The 15,805-nt window shown below is 36.8% G+C and overlaps 1 protein-coding gene across 3 annotated transcripts in view; it reads left to right on the forward strand.

Moving 5' to 3' along the window:
- Nucleotides 1-15,805, forward strand: part of NSUN7 (NOP2/Sun RNA methyltransferase family member 7) — a 151,699-nt gene that overhangs the window by 102,855 nt on the left and 33,039 nt on the right. For 2 of the 3 annotated variants that reach the window (XM_037829669.1, XM_037829671.1), the window contains one exon: nt 6,364-6,507. The exons of the other annotated variant lie outside the window; for it this stretch is intronic. In XM_037829669.1, the coding sequence (XP_037685597.1) occupies nt 6,364-6,507 (144 nt within the window). The remainder of the gene's footprint in view (nt 1-6,363; nt 6,508-15,805) is intronic. 3 annotated transcript variants of the gene reach the window in all.

Consider the following 15,805-nt stretch of genomic DNA (forward strand, 5'->3'; position numbering starts at 1 on the left):
CATCATGGGATTGAGAACTTCCTGACCAAAAGGGGTTGTAAAATGAAACAAAATAAAGAGATTCCAAATAGAGTTGAGAGGTCACTCTGGTGGGCATATTTATGCACTATATAGATAATCCTTTTTAGGTTTTAATGCACTGGAATAGCTAGAAGGGAATACCTGAAACTATCAAACTGCAACCTGGTAGCCTTGACTCTTGAAGACAATTGTATAGCAATGTAGATTGTGAAAGCCTTGTGGATCACACTCCCTTTATCCAGTGTATGGATGGATGAGTAGAAAAAATGGGGACAAAAACTAAATGAAAAATAGGGTAGGGGGAGTGATTTGGGTGTTCTTTTTTACTTTTATTTTTTCTTATTTTTACTTTTTCTGGTACAAGGAAAATGTTCAAAAATTGATTGTGGTGATGAATGCACAACTATGTGATGGTATTGTGAACAGTTGATTGTACACCATGGATGATTGATATGTGACTATATCTCAATAAAACTGAATTTAAAAAACAGCTTATGGGAATGAAGTGCACAATAGAAAAGATTAGAAATACACTAGAGGCATACAACAGCAGATATGAACAGGCAGAAGAAAGGATCAGTGAACTAGAGGATAGGACAGTCAACATCTTACAGACAAAAGAACACAGACAAGAACTGAAAAAAAACTGAGCAGGTCTCATGGAATTGAATGATAGCATAAAGCATGCAAGTATACATGTCATGGGTGCCTGGAAGGAGAAGAGAAGGGTACAGGGTCTGTACCAGTTTGAAACTGTTATGGACCCCAGAGGAGCCATGATCTTTTAATCCAGTCTTGTTGGGTGGAACCTTTTGATTGAGTATTTTCATGGAGATATGACTCACCCAACTGTGGGTGAGACATTTGATTAAATTATTTCCATGGAGATGTGACCCCACCCATTCTGGGTGGGTCTTAGATCACTGGAATGCTTCAAGAGAGCTCACAGAAACAAGGAGCTCAGAGGAGCTGAGAGAGACATTTTGGAGAGAAGCTAAGATACATAATCCAGAGTTTGCCCTTGGGAGAAGCTAAGAGCCAACACAGACATGGATTCTTGGAGATGCTGGGAGATGCAGACAGAAAGATATTTGGAGATGCTAAGCTAAGAAATGAAACTCAGAGTTTGTTCTGGAGAAGCTAAGAGAGGACTCCCAAACACTTAGAGAGAAATGCCCCAGGAGAACCAAGTAGAGAGCTGAGAGGAGGTAAGAGAGACAGAAGCCCACAGACATTTTGGAGAAAGTCATTTTGAAATACAACCCAGGAGCAAAGGATAAGCAAATGATAGCCACATGCCTTCCCATGTGACACAGGTGTCTGGACACTATCAGCCTTTCTTCAGTGAAGGTATCCTCTTGTTGATGCATTAGTTTGGATGTGTTTATGGTCTTATTTGTAACCTAATAAATCCTCTTTATATAAGCCAATTCATTTGTGGTATTTTGCATAACGACAGTTTTAGCAAACAGAAACAGGGACAGAGAGAATATTTGAGGATATAATGACTGAATATTTCCCAACTCTTATGAAAGATGTAAATGTACATGTCCAAGAAGCACAACATACTCCAAACAGAATAAATCCTAATTGATTTTCTCCAAGATACATAAAAACCAGAATGTCAAATACCAAAGACAGAGAATTTTGAAAGCAGCAAGAGAAAAGCAATTCATTACATAAAGGGGACACTTAAAAAAACTAATTCCCAAAGAGATAAACTACCAGCCAAGAATTCTTTATCCAGAAAAACTGTCCTTCAAAACTGAAGGAAAGTTTAAAATATTCACAGATAAACAGAAACAGAGAGTTCAACAAGAGACCTGCCCTATAAGAAATAGAGGGAATTCTAAGGACTAAAAGGAAAAGACAGGAAAGAGGCTTAGAGGAGACTGTAGAAGTGAAAATTATCAGTAAGCGTCACTAAAAGGGTAATTAGAATGACAAAAATAAAATAGGACATATAAAAGCCAAAGGATAAAATGTTTGAAGTAAGTACTGCCATTACAGTAGTAACATTGAATGTTGATGATTAAACTCTCCAATCAAAACACACAGATTGACAGATCGAGGACACAAATAGGTTGAATGTGACAGGCTGGGAAAAAGATATTCCTTGCAAACAGTAACCAGAAAAGAGACAGGGTAGCTATACTAATATCGTACAAAATAGACTTTAAAAACAAAACTGTTAAGAGACAAAGAAGGACATTATATATTAATTAAAAGGAACAATCTACCAAGAATACACAACAATTATAAATATTTATTTACTTAACTAGGGTGCCCGAGAATACATGAGGGAAACAGTGGCAAAACTGAAAGAAGAAATAGACCTCTATAAAATAATAGTTGGAAATTTCAATATACCACCCTCATCAATAGATAGAACATCTTGACAGAGGATCAATAAGGAAACAGAGAACTTGAATGATATGATAAACTAACTAGTCCTAATAGATATATACAGAATATTGCACACCAAATAGTAGGATATACATTCTTCTCAAGTGCTCATGAATCATTCTCTGGGATAGACCACATGTTGGGTAACACAACAGGTCTCAGTAAATTTTAAAAGACTGAAACAATACAAAACACTTTCTCTATTCATAATGGAATGAAGCTGGAGATAAATAACAGGCAGACGACTGGAAAATTCATAAATATATGGAAAGGTTAAACAGCATACTCTTAAACAATCAGTGCGTCAGAGAAGAAATTGCAAGAGAATTGAGTAAATATTTCAAGATGAATGAAAATGAGTGTGCCGCTTAGGGTTATTATGTCCCCCAAGACGCCATGTTCTTTAATTCAGTCTTGTTAGGGCAGATGTATTAGTGTTGATTAGGTCAGAATTCTTTGATTGAGTTTTTCCATGGAGATGTGACTCAATCAACTGTGGGTGTGACCTTTGATTGGATGATTTCCATGGAGGTGTTTCCCCACCCATTCAGGGTGGGTCTTAATTGAATCACTGGAGTTCTATAAAAGTGTTCACATATAGAAGGAGGTGCTGCAGCCAAGGTGGACACTTTGAAGAATGCACAGGAGCTGAGAGTGGAGCTGGAACACAACCTCAGATCAGCAGACATGAGCCACATGCCTTTCCAGCTAACACAGGCTTTATGGATGTCATTGGCCTTCCTTTGGTGAAGGTATACTTGTGCTGATGCCTTCATTTGGACATTTTCATGACCTTTGGACTGTAACTTTGTAGCCAAATAAGCTGCCTTTATAAAAGCCAATCAATTTCTGGTGTTTCGCAAAAAGTCAGCTTTAGCAAACCAGAACAATGAGAATACAACATATCAAACTTATGGGATGCAGTGAAGGCAGTACTGAGAGAGAAATTTATACCCCTAAATGCCTACATTGAAAAAGAAGAAAGAGCTACAACTGAAGACCTAACAGCACTCTTGGAGGAACTAGAAAAAGAACAGCCAACTAACGCCAAAGAAAACAGAAGGAAATAAAAAAACAAAGATTAGAGCAGAAATAAATGATATTGAGAATAAAATATCAATAGGGAGAATCAACAAAACCAAAAGGAGGTTCTTTGAGAAAATCAATAACATTGAGAAACCCTTAGGTAGACTGACAAATTAAAAAAGAGAGAAGATGCAAATAAATAAAATCAGAAATTAGAGGGGGAGGGGGCATTATTACTGACCCCAGAAATAAAAATGATCATAAGAGGATACTGTGAACAACTAACTGTATGCCCACAAATTAGACAACTTAGATGGAATGAATAATTTCCTAGAAACACATGAACAATCTACACTGACTCTAGAAGAAATAACAGACATCAACAAACTAATCACAAGTATAGAGATTGAATCAGTCCTCAAAAACCTACTGACAAAGAAAAGTCCAGGACCAAATGGCTTCACAGGTGAATTCTACCAATCATTCCAAGAAGCATTAATACCAACTCTGCTCAAACTTTTCCAAAAAACTGAAAAGGGAACACTACTTAACTCATTCTATGAAGCCAACATTACCCTAATACCAATGCCAGATAAAAATCAATTAAAGAAAATTACAGCCCATCTCTATAATGAATGTAGATGCAAAAATTGTCAACAAAACACTAGCAAATTGAATCTAACAGCATATTAAAAGAATTTTACACCATGATCAAGTGGGCTTTGTCCCAGTTATGCAAGGCTGGTTCAACATAAGAAAAGCAATTAATGTAATATGCCACATTAACAAATTGAAGTGAAAAAATCACATGATCATATCATTTGATGCAGAAAAAGCATTTAACAAAATCCAGCATGCTTTCTTGATAACACTTCGAGAGAGAGGAATAGAAGGAAACTTCCTCCATGATAAAGGGATGTATGAAAAACCCATAGCTAACATCCTACTCAGTAACAAAAGACTAAAAACTTTCCCTCTAAGATCTGGAACACTGTCACCACTGTTATTCCACATTGTGCTAGAAGTTATAGCTAGAGCAATTAGGCAACAAAATAAAAAAAAGGTATCCAAATAGGAAAAGAAGAAGTAAGACTTTCACTATTTGCAGATCACATGATCCTATATTTAGAAAGTCTCAAAATTCTACAACAAAGCTATTAGAGCTAATAAATGATTTTAGCAAAGTGGCGGGATACATAAATGCAAAAATCAGTACTGTTTCTATAAGCTAGTAATGGGCAATCTGAGTAGGAAATCAAGAAAAAAATTCCATTTACAATAGCAGCCAGAAGAATCAAATATCTAGGAGTAAATTTAACCAAGGATGTAAAGGGCCTGTACACAGACAACTATAAAACAATGCTAAAAGAAATCAAAGAAGACCTATATGAATGGGAGGACATTCTGTGTTCATGAATTGGAAGACTAAAGATTGAAAGACTACCAATCCAATGAGCAATCCAAAATGAAATTAAGAAAACAATTCTATTATAATAACATCAAAAGAATAAAATACTTAGGAATAAACTTAACCAAGTAGTATAATACTTGGACACTAAAAATTACAAAACATCTTTTAAAGAAATTAGAGAAGACATAAATAAATGCAAAGACATCCTATGTTTATAGATTGGAAGAAATAATTTTTTTTATGATGGCAGTACTCCCCAAATTGATCTACAGATTTAGTGCAATCCCTATAAAAAACCTAGCTGGCTTTTTGCAGTAATTTACAGTGATTCTAAAATTCATCTGAAGTTGCAGAGACCCAGAATAGCCAAAGAAACCTTGAAAATGAATATGTTGTAGAATTTACACTTCCTGTATTCAAAACTTACTACATAGCTATGGTAATCAAGACAGCATGATACTGGCATAGCAATAGACATTAGATCAATGAAATAGAATAAAGTCCATAAATAAATACATGTGTTTATAGTCTGTTGATTTAAACAAGGGTGCCAAGACTATTCAATGGGGAAAGAATATTTGTTTCAACAAATGATGCTGGGATAATTGGATATCTGCATGTAAAAGAATGAAGTTAGAGCCCCACCTCAAACTATGTACAAACAATAACTCAAAGTGGATCAACACATAAATGTAAGAGTTAAAACTATAAATCTCTTAGAAGAAAACATAGGGGTAAATCTTTCTGACCTTGGATTTAGCAATGGATTCTTAGATATGGCTCTAAAAGCAAAAGCATGAAAAGAAAATAGACTTCATCAAAATTAAAAACACTTTGCTTCAAGAACACTGTCAAGAAAGTGAAAAGACAACACACAGAATGGAAGAAAATGTTCAGTAGTCATCTATCTAAGAGTCTAGAATTCTTATAGCTCAACAATAAAAAGTCAATCCAGTTGAAGGGAAGACAGAATATAAAAGGGGATTAAAAATGAGAAGATGGAAATTATAAATATTGAGTATTTACTGTTTGCTAGGTACCATGCTAAGTTTAACTACTTTATCTCAGTCTTCCTAATTACATGAAGTAGTCATTATTTGCCCATTTCGTGAATACAGAAATGGAGGCTTAGAGAGATTAAGCCACATAGCTAGTAAATAGTGAAGTTGGGAGACATTGTGACTCCAAAGCCCATTTCCCATATGATATCATGCTGCTTTAAATTGGACCTGAAGTTCAGAATGGGAAATTTAAATACATTTTATGTAAATTGCAAAACAGACTCTTGAGTGAAGAAGACAGCCCTGTATTAACAGAATTCCAGTGTTAACATTGGGAAGTTATTAGAAAACAGCTCTTTTTTCTAACTACACTAAAATTAGTTTTTGTGGGGTTGAGGATTTATAAATGAACAATGATAAAATAGATATAACTACTTACCACATTAAAATTTTAATTAATATTTTAAAATTAATTTTTATATTTTATTTTCCTATCAGATATTGAAATACTTCATGAAACATTTATTAACATAGAATCAAAGGATCATAGGTTACAGAAAGTTAAAGTGATTCTGCTGCTACCACGTTGTTCGGGACTGGGTGTTAGTAATCCAGTAGAATTTATTTTAAATGAACATGAAGGTACTTCTTTTAATTTTTAATTTCTTAACTATTGAAATTTGTTAATAATAATTATTAAAATAAAATGTTTTAAACTCATTAAATTACCAATGGCAAAACATTTGATCAAAGAATATTAGCTACCAGTTAGCTACTAAATTTATATCTGTTTCCTCATTTAATCCTTATACCAATTCTCTGATATGTGGGCAAGGGTGATATTCAAAATATTTAATTGAAATGATGTGGATCAACTAATCAGAACAGATCCTGACCAGTATATGATTCTGGAATATAGCAGGGCTCTAGATACATTAATAGCTAATGTATTAATATTTATCAGCATTTTATACACAGAAAAGCTGAGACTCAAAAAGTTTAATCCATAAACTCACACAAGTAGTTTGTGATAGAGCTAGAACTCAAATTTAGATCTGCCTGATGCTACGCTATGATCTAAATACAATCCCAATTAAATAATTATAATTAGAGGTTTTCGCACTGAAGACTTTTTTGTTGTTGTTTTCTGTATACCTTTAAAAAAAATACTGTGGAATATAACATTTACATAGAAGTGATAACTTTCCAAATACAATTTAACAAGTAGTTAGAGAGCAAAGTTCGAAGAATGTTATGGGTTACAGTTCCACAGTTTCAGTTGTTTTCTTATTGTGAAATACAACATATATGCAAAAATGTGATAACTTTCAAAGTACAATTTTTTTTTCCCTCTCCCACCCCCTTCCCGCCCCCCCCTTCTTTGTCCCTCAGCTCTCTTCTTGGGCTAACAGCTGCAGGCTTAGGAAGATTCCAGCTGAATGCCGAGGGATGGGATGGGGCCTGGGAAACTCAGAGACTGTTTCTGAGAGATGGAACTTGAATATTTGTTCTCTAGATAGGTTAAGCAAGGCCCAGAGAGGTTAAGTGACTTAATAAGGCCACACAGCAAAAACTGGGTTTCAAACACAGATCTCTTGAGCCCAAGGTCAGTATTTTGTACCCTCTGTTTTTTTTTGTTTTTGTTTAAAATTTTTTTATTATGATTATTCACATACCATACAATTATCCAAAGATCCAAGGTGTACAATCAGTTGCCCCTGGTACCATCATACAGCTGTGCATCCATCATCACAATTAATTTTTGTTCAATTTTTAGAACATTTTCATTACTCTGGAAAAGAAATAAAGACAAAGAAGGAAAAAAAAAAAAGGAAACTCAAATCCCCCCATATCCCTAACCACCACCCCCCTCCATTGTTGACTAGTAGTATTGATATACTACATTTGTTACTGTTTATGAAAGAACATTGAAATACTACTAACTGTAGTATATGGTTTGCAATAGGTAATATTTTTTCCCTATATACCCCTCTATTATTAATTTCTAGTTGTGGTATCATACATTTGTGCTGGTTCATGAAAGAGATTTCTAATATTTGTACAGCTAATCTTGGACATTGCCCACCGCAAGGTTTACTGTTTTATACATTCCCATCTTTTAACCTCCAGCTTTTCTTCTGGTGACATACATGACTCTGAGCTTCCCCTTTCCACCACATTCACATACCATTCAGCACTGTTAGTTATTCTCACAACATGCTGTGTTCATTTCCAAACATTTAAGTTCATCCTAGTTGAACATTCTGCTCATACTAAGCAACCGCTCCCCAATCTTTAGCCTTGTTCTTTATCTTGGTAACTTATATTTCATGTCTATGAGTTTACACATTATAATTAGTTCCTATCAGTGAGACCCTGCAATATTTGTCCTTTGTCTGGCTTATTTCACTAAGTATATTGCCCTCAAGATTTCATCATCAACCCATCTTTTTTTTAAGATGGTTTTGTTCACACCCCATACATTCCATCCTAAGTAAACAATCAGTGGTTCCCTGTATAGTCACATGTTTATGTGTTCACCACCCTCACCACTATGTATGTAAGGACATCTACATTTCTTCCACAAAGCAGGAGTCAAAGAAGGTAGAGAGGCAAAAGAAAAAAAAAAGAGAGAGAAAAAAACATGACAGCTAGGAAGCAGCAAAAGGAAAGGAAAGATAACCTTAGATCAAAGTAGAATAAAGAGTCAGACAACACCACCAATGCCAAGAGTCTCACACCCCTCCTCTATGCTCTCCTCTTATCTGCATTTACCTTGGTATATTGCCTTTGTTACATTAAAGGAAGCATAATACAATGATTCCAGTAATTATAGTCTCTAGTTTACGTTGATTGTGTTTTTCCTCCAGTACCTCCCTATTTTTAACACCTTGCAAGGTTGACATTCTTTTTTTCTCCCTCATGAAACATATTTGTACATTTTATCACAATTGTTGAACACTAGATTTCACTAAGTTATACAGTCCTAGTCTTTATCTTTCCTCTTTTCTTCTGGTGTCCCACATGCTCCTAACCTTCCTCTTTCAACCATATTCATAGTTATCTTTGTTCAGTGTACTTACATTGCTGTGCTACCATCACCCAAAACTGTGTTCCAAACCTTTCACTCCTGTCTTTTCTGTAGTGCTCCCTTTAGTATTTCCTGTAGGGCAGGTATCTTGTTCACAAACTCTCTAATTGTCTGTTTGTCAGAGAATATTTTGAATTCTTCCTCATATTTGAAGGACAGTTTTGCTGGATATAGGATTCTTGGTTGGAGGTTTTTCTCTTTCAGTATCTCAAATATATCACACCACTTCCTTCTTGCCTCCATGGTTTCTGCTGAGAAATCCACACACAGTCTTATTAAGCTTCCTTTGTATGTGATGGATCCCTTTTCTCTTGCTATTTTCAGGATTCTCTGTTTGTCTTTGATGTTTGATAATCTGATTATTAAGTGTCCTGGTGTAGGCCTATTCAGATCTATTCTGTTTGGAGTATGCTGCACTTCTTGGATCAGTAATTTTATGTCTTTCATAAGAGATGGGAAATTTTCATTGATTATTTCCTCTATTATTGCTTCTGCCCCCTTTTCCTTCTCTTCTCCTTCTGGGACGCCAATGGTACATACATTCTTGTATTTCGTTTTGTCCTTAAGTTCCTGAAGATTTTGCTCGTATTTTTCCATTCTTTTCTCTATCTGTTCTCTCATGTGTAGGCTTTCAGGTGCCTTGTTCTCCAGTTCCTGAGTGTTTTCTTCTACCTCTTCCATTGTGTCTTTCTTCTCTTGTGTTGTGCCTTTCATTTCCATAGATTCTGCCAGTTGTTTTTTTGAACTTTTGATTTCTGTCTTATTTACACCCAGTGTTTTCTTTATAGCCTTTATGTCTTTTGCCATATCTTCTCTAAACTTTTTGATTTAGCATTAGTTGTTTAAATTCCTGTATCTCAGTTGAAGTGTAAGTTTGTTCCTTTGACTGGGCCATACTTCATTTTCCTTAGTGTAGGTTGTAGTTTTCTGTTGTCTAGGCATCTGATCTTCTTGGCCACCCCAATCAGGTTTTCCCAGATGAGAACAGGCTCAGGTCTCAGAAGGAGGAAATATTCAGTATCTGGTTTCCCTAATGGTCCAAAGTACAATTTAACAAGTAGTTATATAGGAAATTACCAAGAATGGTAGTTACAGTCCCATAGTTTCAGTTATTTCCTTATTGTGAAATAGAACATATATTAAAAAGGTGGTAACGTTCAAATTACAATTTAACAAGTAGCTATTTAGTAAATTTCAAAGAATGTTATGGGTTACAGTTCCACTATTTCAGTTCTTTCCTTCTAGCTATTCTAATACCCTAGCAACTAAGTAAAAGAAAATTATATAGAGATTCAGTATTCGTAATCCTTTGTTAAATTCTATCTTGCCTGTTGCTACCCCATCCTCCAGTTTAATCACTTTCCTGATCCTTAGGTATGTCTAGGCAGTGACCACCCTAACTTGCTCATGTTGAAAAGGGGTGTCAACATATGGGAAAGGGGACTCAACTGGTTGATGTTCTTGAAGAGGCTATTGCCTCTAAGGTTGGGGACTTAACTGGCATAGGAGCTCTCTGGAGGATTTAAGTTTCTGAAGAATAAACTCAGTGAGTGAAACTTTTATAGAGTCTCAGGGACCTGGGTATTCTTTAGGGTTTTGGGACTACTGTGGACTTGGGCTTATCATACTGTGGCCATTTGGGATACCTAGCTGAAGCTTGTATGGGAGTAACCTCCAGGACAGCCTCTCCACTGAAACGAAACCTTATTTTCTTGCCTTTCTTTCCCCCCTTGTGGTCGAAAAGGCATTTTCCACTCTTTGATGCCAGGGTCAGGCTCATTTCTGGAATCTGTGTCCCACATCACCAGAGGGACTCACTTACCTGGGGGTCCTGTCCCACGTTGGGGGGAGGAGGCTGATGAGTTTATTTGCAGAGTTGGGCTTCGAGAGAGAAAGTCCACATTTGAAAAACAAAAGAGGTTCTCTGAAGGTGACTCCCAGGCATAATTATAGGTGGTTCTAGCCTCCCTTTACAACCATAAGTTTCACAAGAGCAAGCCTCAAGATCAAGGGCTTGACTTATATAGTAGGCATTTCCTAACTTCACGTAGCGTATGTTCTGTCCGTGATAATCAATCAGTATCTCACATTATCATCGCTTGGCTGTACAATCTTATCACTCTCCATTTTAAAAAATTCTCATGACTCAAAACACCCCATAGCTCTTTTCAGCCCTTAATTATTTGTGTGGTACTAATAAGGTATTCCTATTAGTTGTAGTCCCTAGTATGCAATAGGTAGATTTTCCCATATACCACTCTGTTGTCAACTCTGTACCAGTGTCATACCTTAGAATTATATCATGCAAGCACTTATCTATATTTGTAGTGCTGATCTGTGGGATACATGGCCTTTAAACAACCCCTTTTAATCCTGTTCGTCTTCAATGCAGCTCTGATACTTATAATCCCCTTAACAAACAATCATCACCCCTATCCATTCCTGTACCTTTAATTTCACCATCATTAACGTATCTAAACATATTAGGTTATCATTCCCCCTTCACTAGCTTCTATCTATCTCTAGGTCCCCAATATTCTCATTATAAGACACTCATTGTACATTGTTCAGGGAGTTCATAGTAGTGGTAACATACAATATCTCTCCTTTTGTGACTGACTTATTTCACTCAGCATTATATCTTCAAGGTTGCCATATGTTTCAGGACCTTGTTCCTTATTACTGCTGCCTAGTATTCCATTGTATGTATAAACCACATTTTGTTTATCCACTCATCTGTTGAAGAACACTTGCCATCTCTTGGCAATTGTGAACAATTCCACTTTGAACATCAGTGTGCAAATGTCTGTTCATGTCACTGCTTTCAGTTCTTCTGTGTATATACTGAGAAGTGGAATTGCCGGATCATAGGGTAATTTGATATCTAGTTTTCTCAGAAACCACCGAACTGTCTTGCACAGTGGCTGTACCATTATACATTCCCACCAGCGATGAACACGAGTTCCAATTTCTCCTCATCCTCTCCAGCACTTGTTGTTTCCTGATTGTTTAATGGCAACCATTCTAATTGGTGTGAGGTGGTATCTCATTGTGGTTTTGGTTTGCATTTCCCTAATAGCTAGTGAAGGTGAACATTTTTTTCATGTGTTTTTTAGCCATTTGTATTTCCTCTTTGGAAAAATGCCTTTTCATATCTTTTGCCCATTTTACAATTGAGCTGTTTGTACTATTGTCTCAAATCAGCCTTCCTTGAACTTCTCCTGTGTGCTGAGTGGGGTCCAAACCAGGTGGGGATCCAGTGAGTGCACCAATTCTCCATGTTCCAGGTGGGGATCCAGTGAGTGCACCAATTCTCCATGTGCAGGGGGAACTGCCTGCACTGGGGGTGTGATGTTCACCCTGTGCAGTTTGGCAGAGAATCTGCTTAAGGGCACCTTCCAGGTTAAACGTGCCGGCTCCCTGCCTGCCGCTTGTCCAGGAGCCTCTGGGGTACGGGAGGGGCTCCTGGTGCTTTCATGTGGCACCCTCTCCTATCTCCGCTTCTGGCCTGTGCACCCCATTCCCCCCACCACCCCCACGGCCCCCACCCCCACCCCTGACTTCCTTGGGGGGAGAGTAAATGCGGTCAATACTCTTCCGCTGCCTCCTAGGTTCCCTCATTGGAGCTCCTGGCCATGTGCCTGTGGAGGATTATGTCCCCCGTTAATTGTTATGGTGGGTGCACGGGAGTGGGGAGCCTCTGCTCACTGCCTGCCCGTTGGCCATCCCACCGCTGCCGTCTCTGGGAAGCGGTCCCAGGTGAACAAACTTACCGGTCTCTCCCTGGAGGCACAGTCTCTGCAACCCTCATACCCCGAAACCGCAATTCCGAGCGTCCTTTGGCCCCTCTCGAACCGTAGCTGCTCGGCGGGATCTGGATGCGCATAGCGCAGGGCTGCCCAGGTGCCACCAAGCCGCTGGCGCAAGTTTGAAAGTCGCTCTTGGAAGGGGTTGACTGCCAGTCGCTCCTGCCCACTGTTACTGCCTTCCTGTTAGGCTTTTTAATTAATGGTCACTCCTGGCCCCCCACCCTCCCCCTCGCTCCCTCTGGGCAGGGAGGGCATTTACGCTTTGCATAGGGGAGCAGAGGCCCAGGTTCCTTCCTGGCAGCCTCCCTCTTTATTGCTTTATGGTGAGTTCTGCCTGTCCTTGAATACAGCCTGAATAAAGCCATCTTTCTGGAAGTCTCAAGACGTTTTTAACCCACAGTATATATGTTTTATGTTATGAATACTTCTGTCTAAATAGTAATGCTAGGAATATTTTAGTTGATTCCTGAACAAATTAAAAAATAATCATTACATAACATTATCATTTATTGAACACTTATATGTAAGGCATTGAGCTAAGCAGTTTACTTGGAGTCTTTCGTTAAGTCTTTATAGAAACTCAGTGATATAGGTACTCTTCTCTCCATTTTACAAATAGAGAATCAGACTCAGTTTAATAAAATCTCCCATATTTACCTGGCTTTGAAGTGTCAGAGTTTGGATTCAAACACAAACATTTTGACTTCAAGGCGAGCATTTTTAATCACCTTCTGAATCATGACATTATATTGCCCTAATTAACTGAAAAACTGATTCTCTAATTTCCTGTTTATATTGAAAGGCATCGATAAGGTTAACTAGAATATTAGGGAAAAAAGCCATTACATCAGACTACAGAATATATTGAGTAATTGTTTTTCTGTTGTAGCCAGGCAGAATTGAAAATGGAGGACAGAAAATGGAGGGAAAAGAACTAATATTTATTGAACACAACTCTGTCCCAGGCACTATTCTAGGTATTGCACATGCACCATCACTTAATATTCACAATAACTTTTTTGAGGGTAGTGTTATATTATTATCCCCATTTTACAGAGGAGAAAACCAAGACTCAGAGAATTAAGAAAGTTGCTCGTGGTCATGTAGCTGATAAGTAGAGAAGCTGGAATTGAAATGCAGTTCAGTCACATATTTTTCCTTCCACTAAACTACATTGTCTTTAATTGAATTTACCATGTGGAATTTTGCTTTTCTATAGAAAGTTTCATTCCTATGAGAGTTAAACAGAAAAATAGCTAATTTAGTTGGAAGAATGTGGTAGACTCTGAAAATTCCTGCCATAACTTTGGGAAATCGAAGAAAAACCCACTGAAAGAAAAGAGTAAGAAATAGCAGCAGGCATTCTGAGCCTAACAGTCAGAAAAAGCAAAGCTTAGAACCGTGAAACTCTGGACTTACCGTGGGGCAATCTTGAAATGGGAACCCAGAAAAAGATAAGCCATGGGTAAAAATAAATGAGGAGTTGGGGAAAATCCTGAGGAAAAGTATAAATGACAAAAAGAAAGAAAGAGGAAAAAGTTTCCTAGGTATTGGTAATGTTTTGAAAGCCTTTATGAAGAGGTGACAGGGTAAGTCAAGACAGTGAGTTTGACAAAACCTGGAAAAGAAGAGGACTTTTGAAGAAATTATTCTGAGGTGCTACTAGCCAGAGCAAATAAGAGCTCTTGGCCTCATGACTGTTATAGAAATATTAGTCATAAGCTTAGTGGGGATGAATCCAAATGATTATTTTTGGGCTTTGATACTAGGTACAAGGGAGCAATAGTGAATTAGTTTTGAAAAATATTTTAACATTGAAAAAATATTAGAACCATTAAGGAGTATGTGGAGTTGGTCATTAGCTAATAACTTAGAATTATTTAAAAATGGTGTTATAGAGGTGGATGATATGGTTTTAGAGTATAATAATATGTAAACAGTCCTTTTAAAAGTGATGGATAGTTTTACAATAGAGGCAGAAAAATGTGAATTGTGTGACCAAATTGGTCCAGTGAAAATATTGGAATGAGGAACAGCCGATTACATGGTATAGATAATTGGCTGGATATTCTAGGGAGTTCTAGAGAGGCAGTAGAATAAAGAGGTTAGAAGTTTGGGCTCTGTGATCAGATTTCTGGGCTAGAATCCTGGCTCTACACTTAGTAGCTATTTGACTGTAGAAAAGTTGTTTAATATGTTTAAACAATTTTATCAATATTAAAAGGGATAGCAATGCTCCAAAGGGCTGTTAACTGAAATAATCCATACAAAGTAGCATTCAATAGATCTTCATTAACATTGCCAAGAAATATGATAAAATTATTTTCAGAGACTTAGAAGAAATGTGTGATTGTCTCTTAATCCATTGTGAAGACATACGTTTGCTTTCCTGAAGTTCTTTTTTTTAATACAGTTTTATTGAAATATATTCACATACTCTACAATCATCCAGGGTACAATCAGCCATTCACAGTACCATCAAATAATTGTGCATTCATCACCAGAATCAACTTTCGAACATTTTTCTTACTCCAAAAACATAAAAAAATTTAAAAAATAAAAATAAGAAAAGAACAACCAAGGCATTCCATCACCTCCTAGCCCACTCTATTTTTCATTTAGTTTTTGTCCCCATTTTTCTACTCATCTGTCCATACACTGGACAAATTCCCTGAAGTTTTTCTTCCAAGATTTCTTCTGGTGGGTTAGTTTAATGTTTTTAACTATATCCTTGTGTGTTGTTTCCTACCCAGATCTGACTATGGTTCATCAGTTTCTACTTTGGAAAATAAACCTTTCCTTTTCCTATATTAGTCTTCAGATTACTGCCTTTTCTTTTCTAAATGACTTATTTGACTTGCTGGATGACTATCTCATAGAAACTTGGAGAAAAAAGAAAAAAATGATTAAAACTAAACAAAATACCTTTATTTAGTTAAAAAAACTTTTTAACCCTTTTAATACTATGCATTTAGTTTTAAAGGTATTTTCCATGAAAATGTTCATTAATAGGCAAAATGATTGAAAAATTAAATAATGT

The sequence above is a fragment of the Choloepus didactylus genome, chromosome 3 (genome assembly GCF_015220235.1).
Source record: "Choloepus didactylus isolate mChoDid1 chromosome 3, mChoDid1.pri, whole genome shotgun sequence".
In the NCBI taxonomy this organism is placed as follows: Eukaryota; Metazoa; Chordata; class Mammalia; order Pilosa; family Megalonychidae; genus Choloepus; species Choloepus didactylus.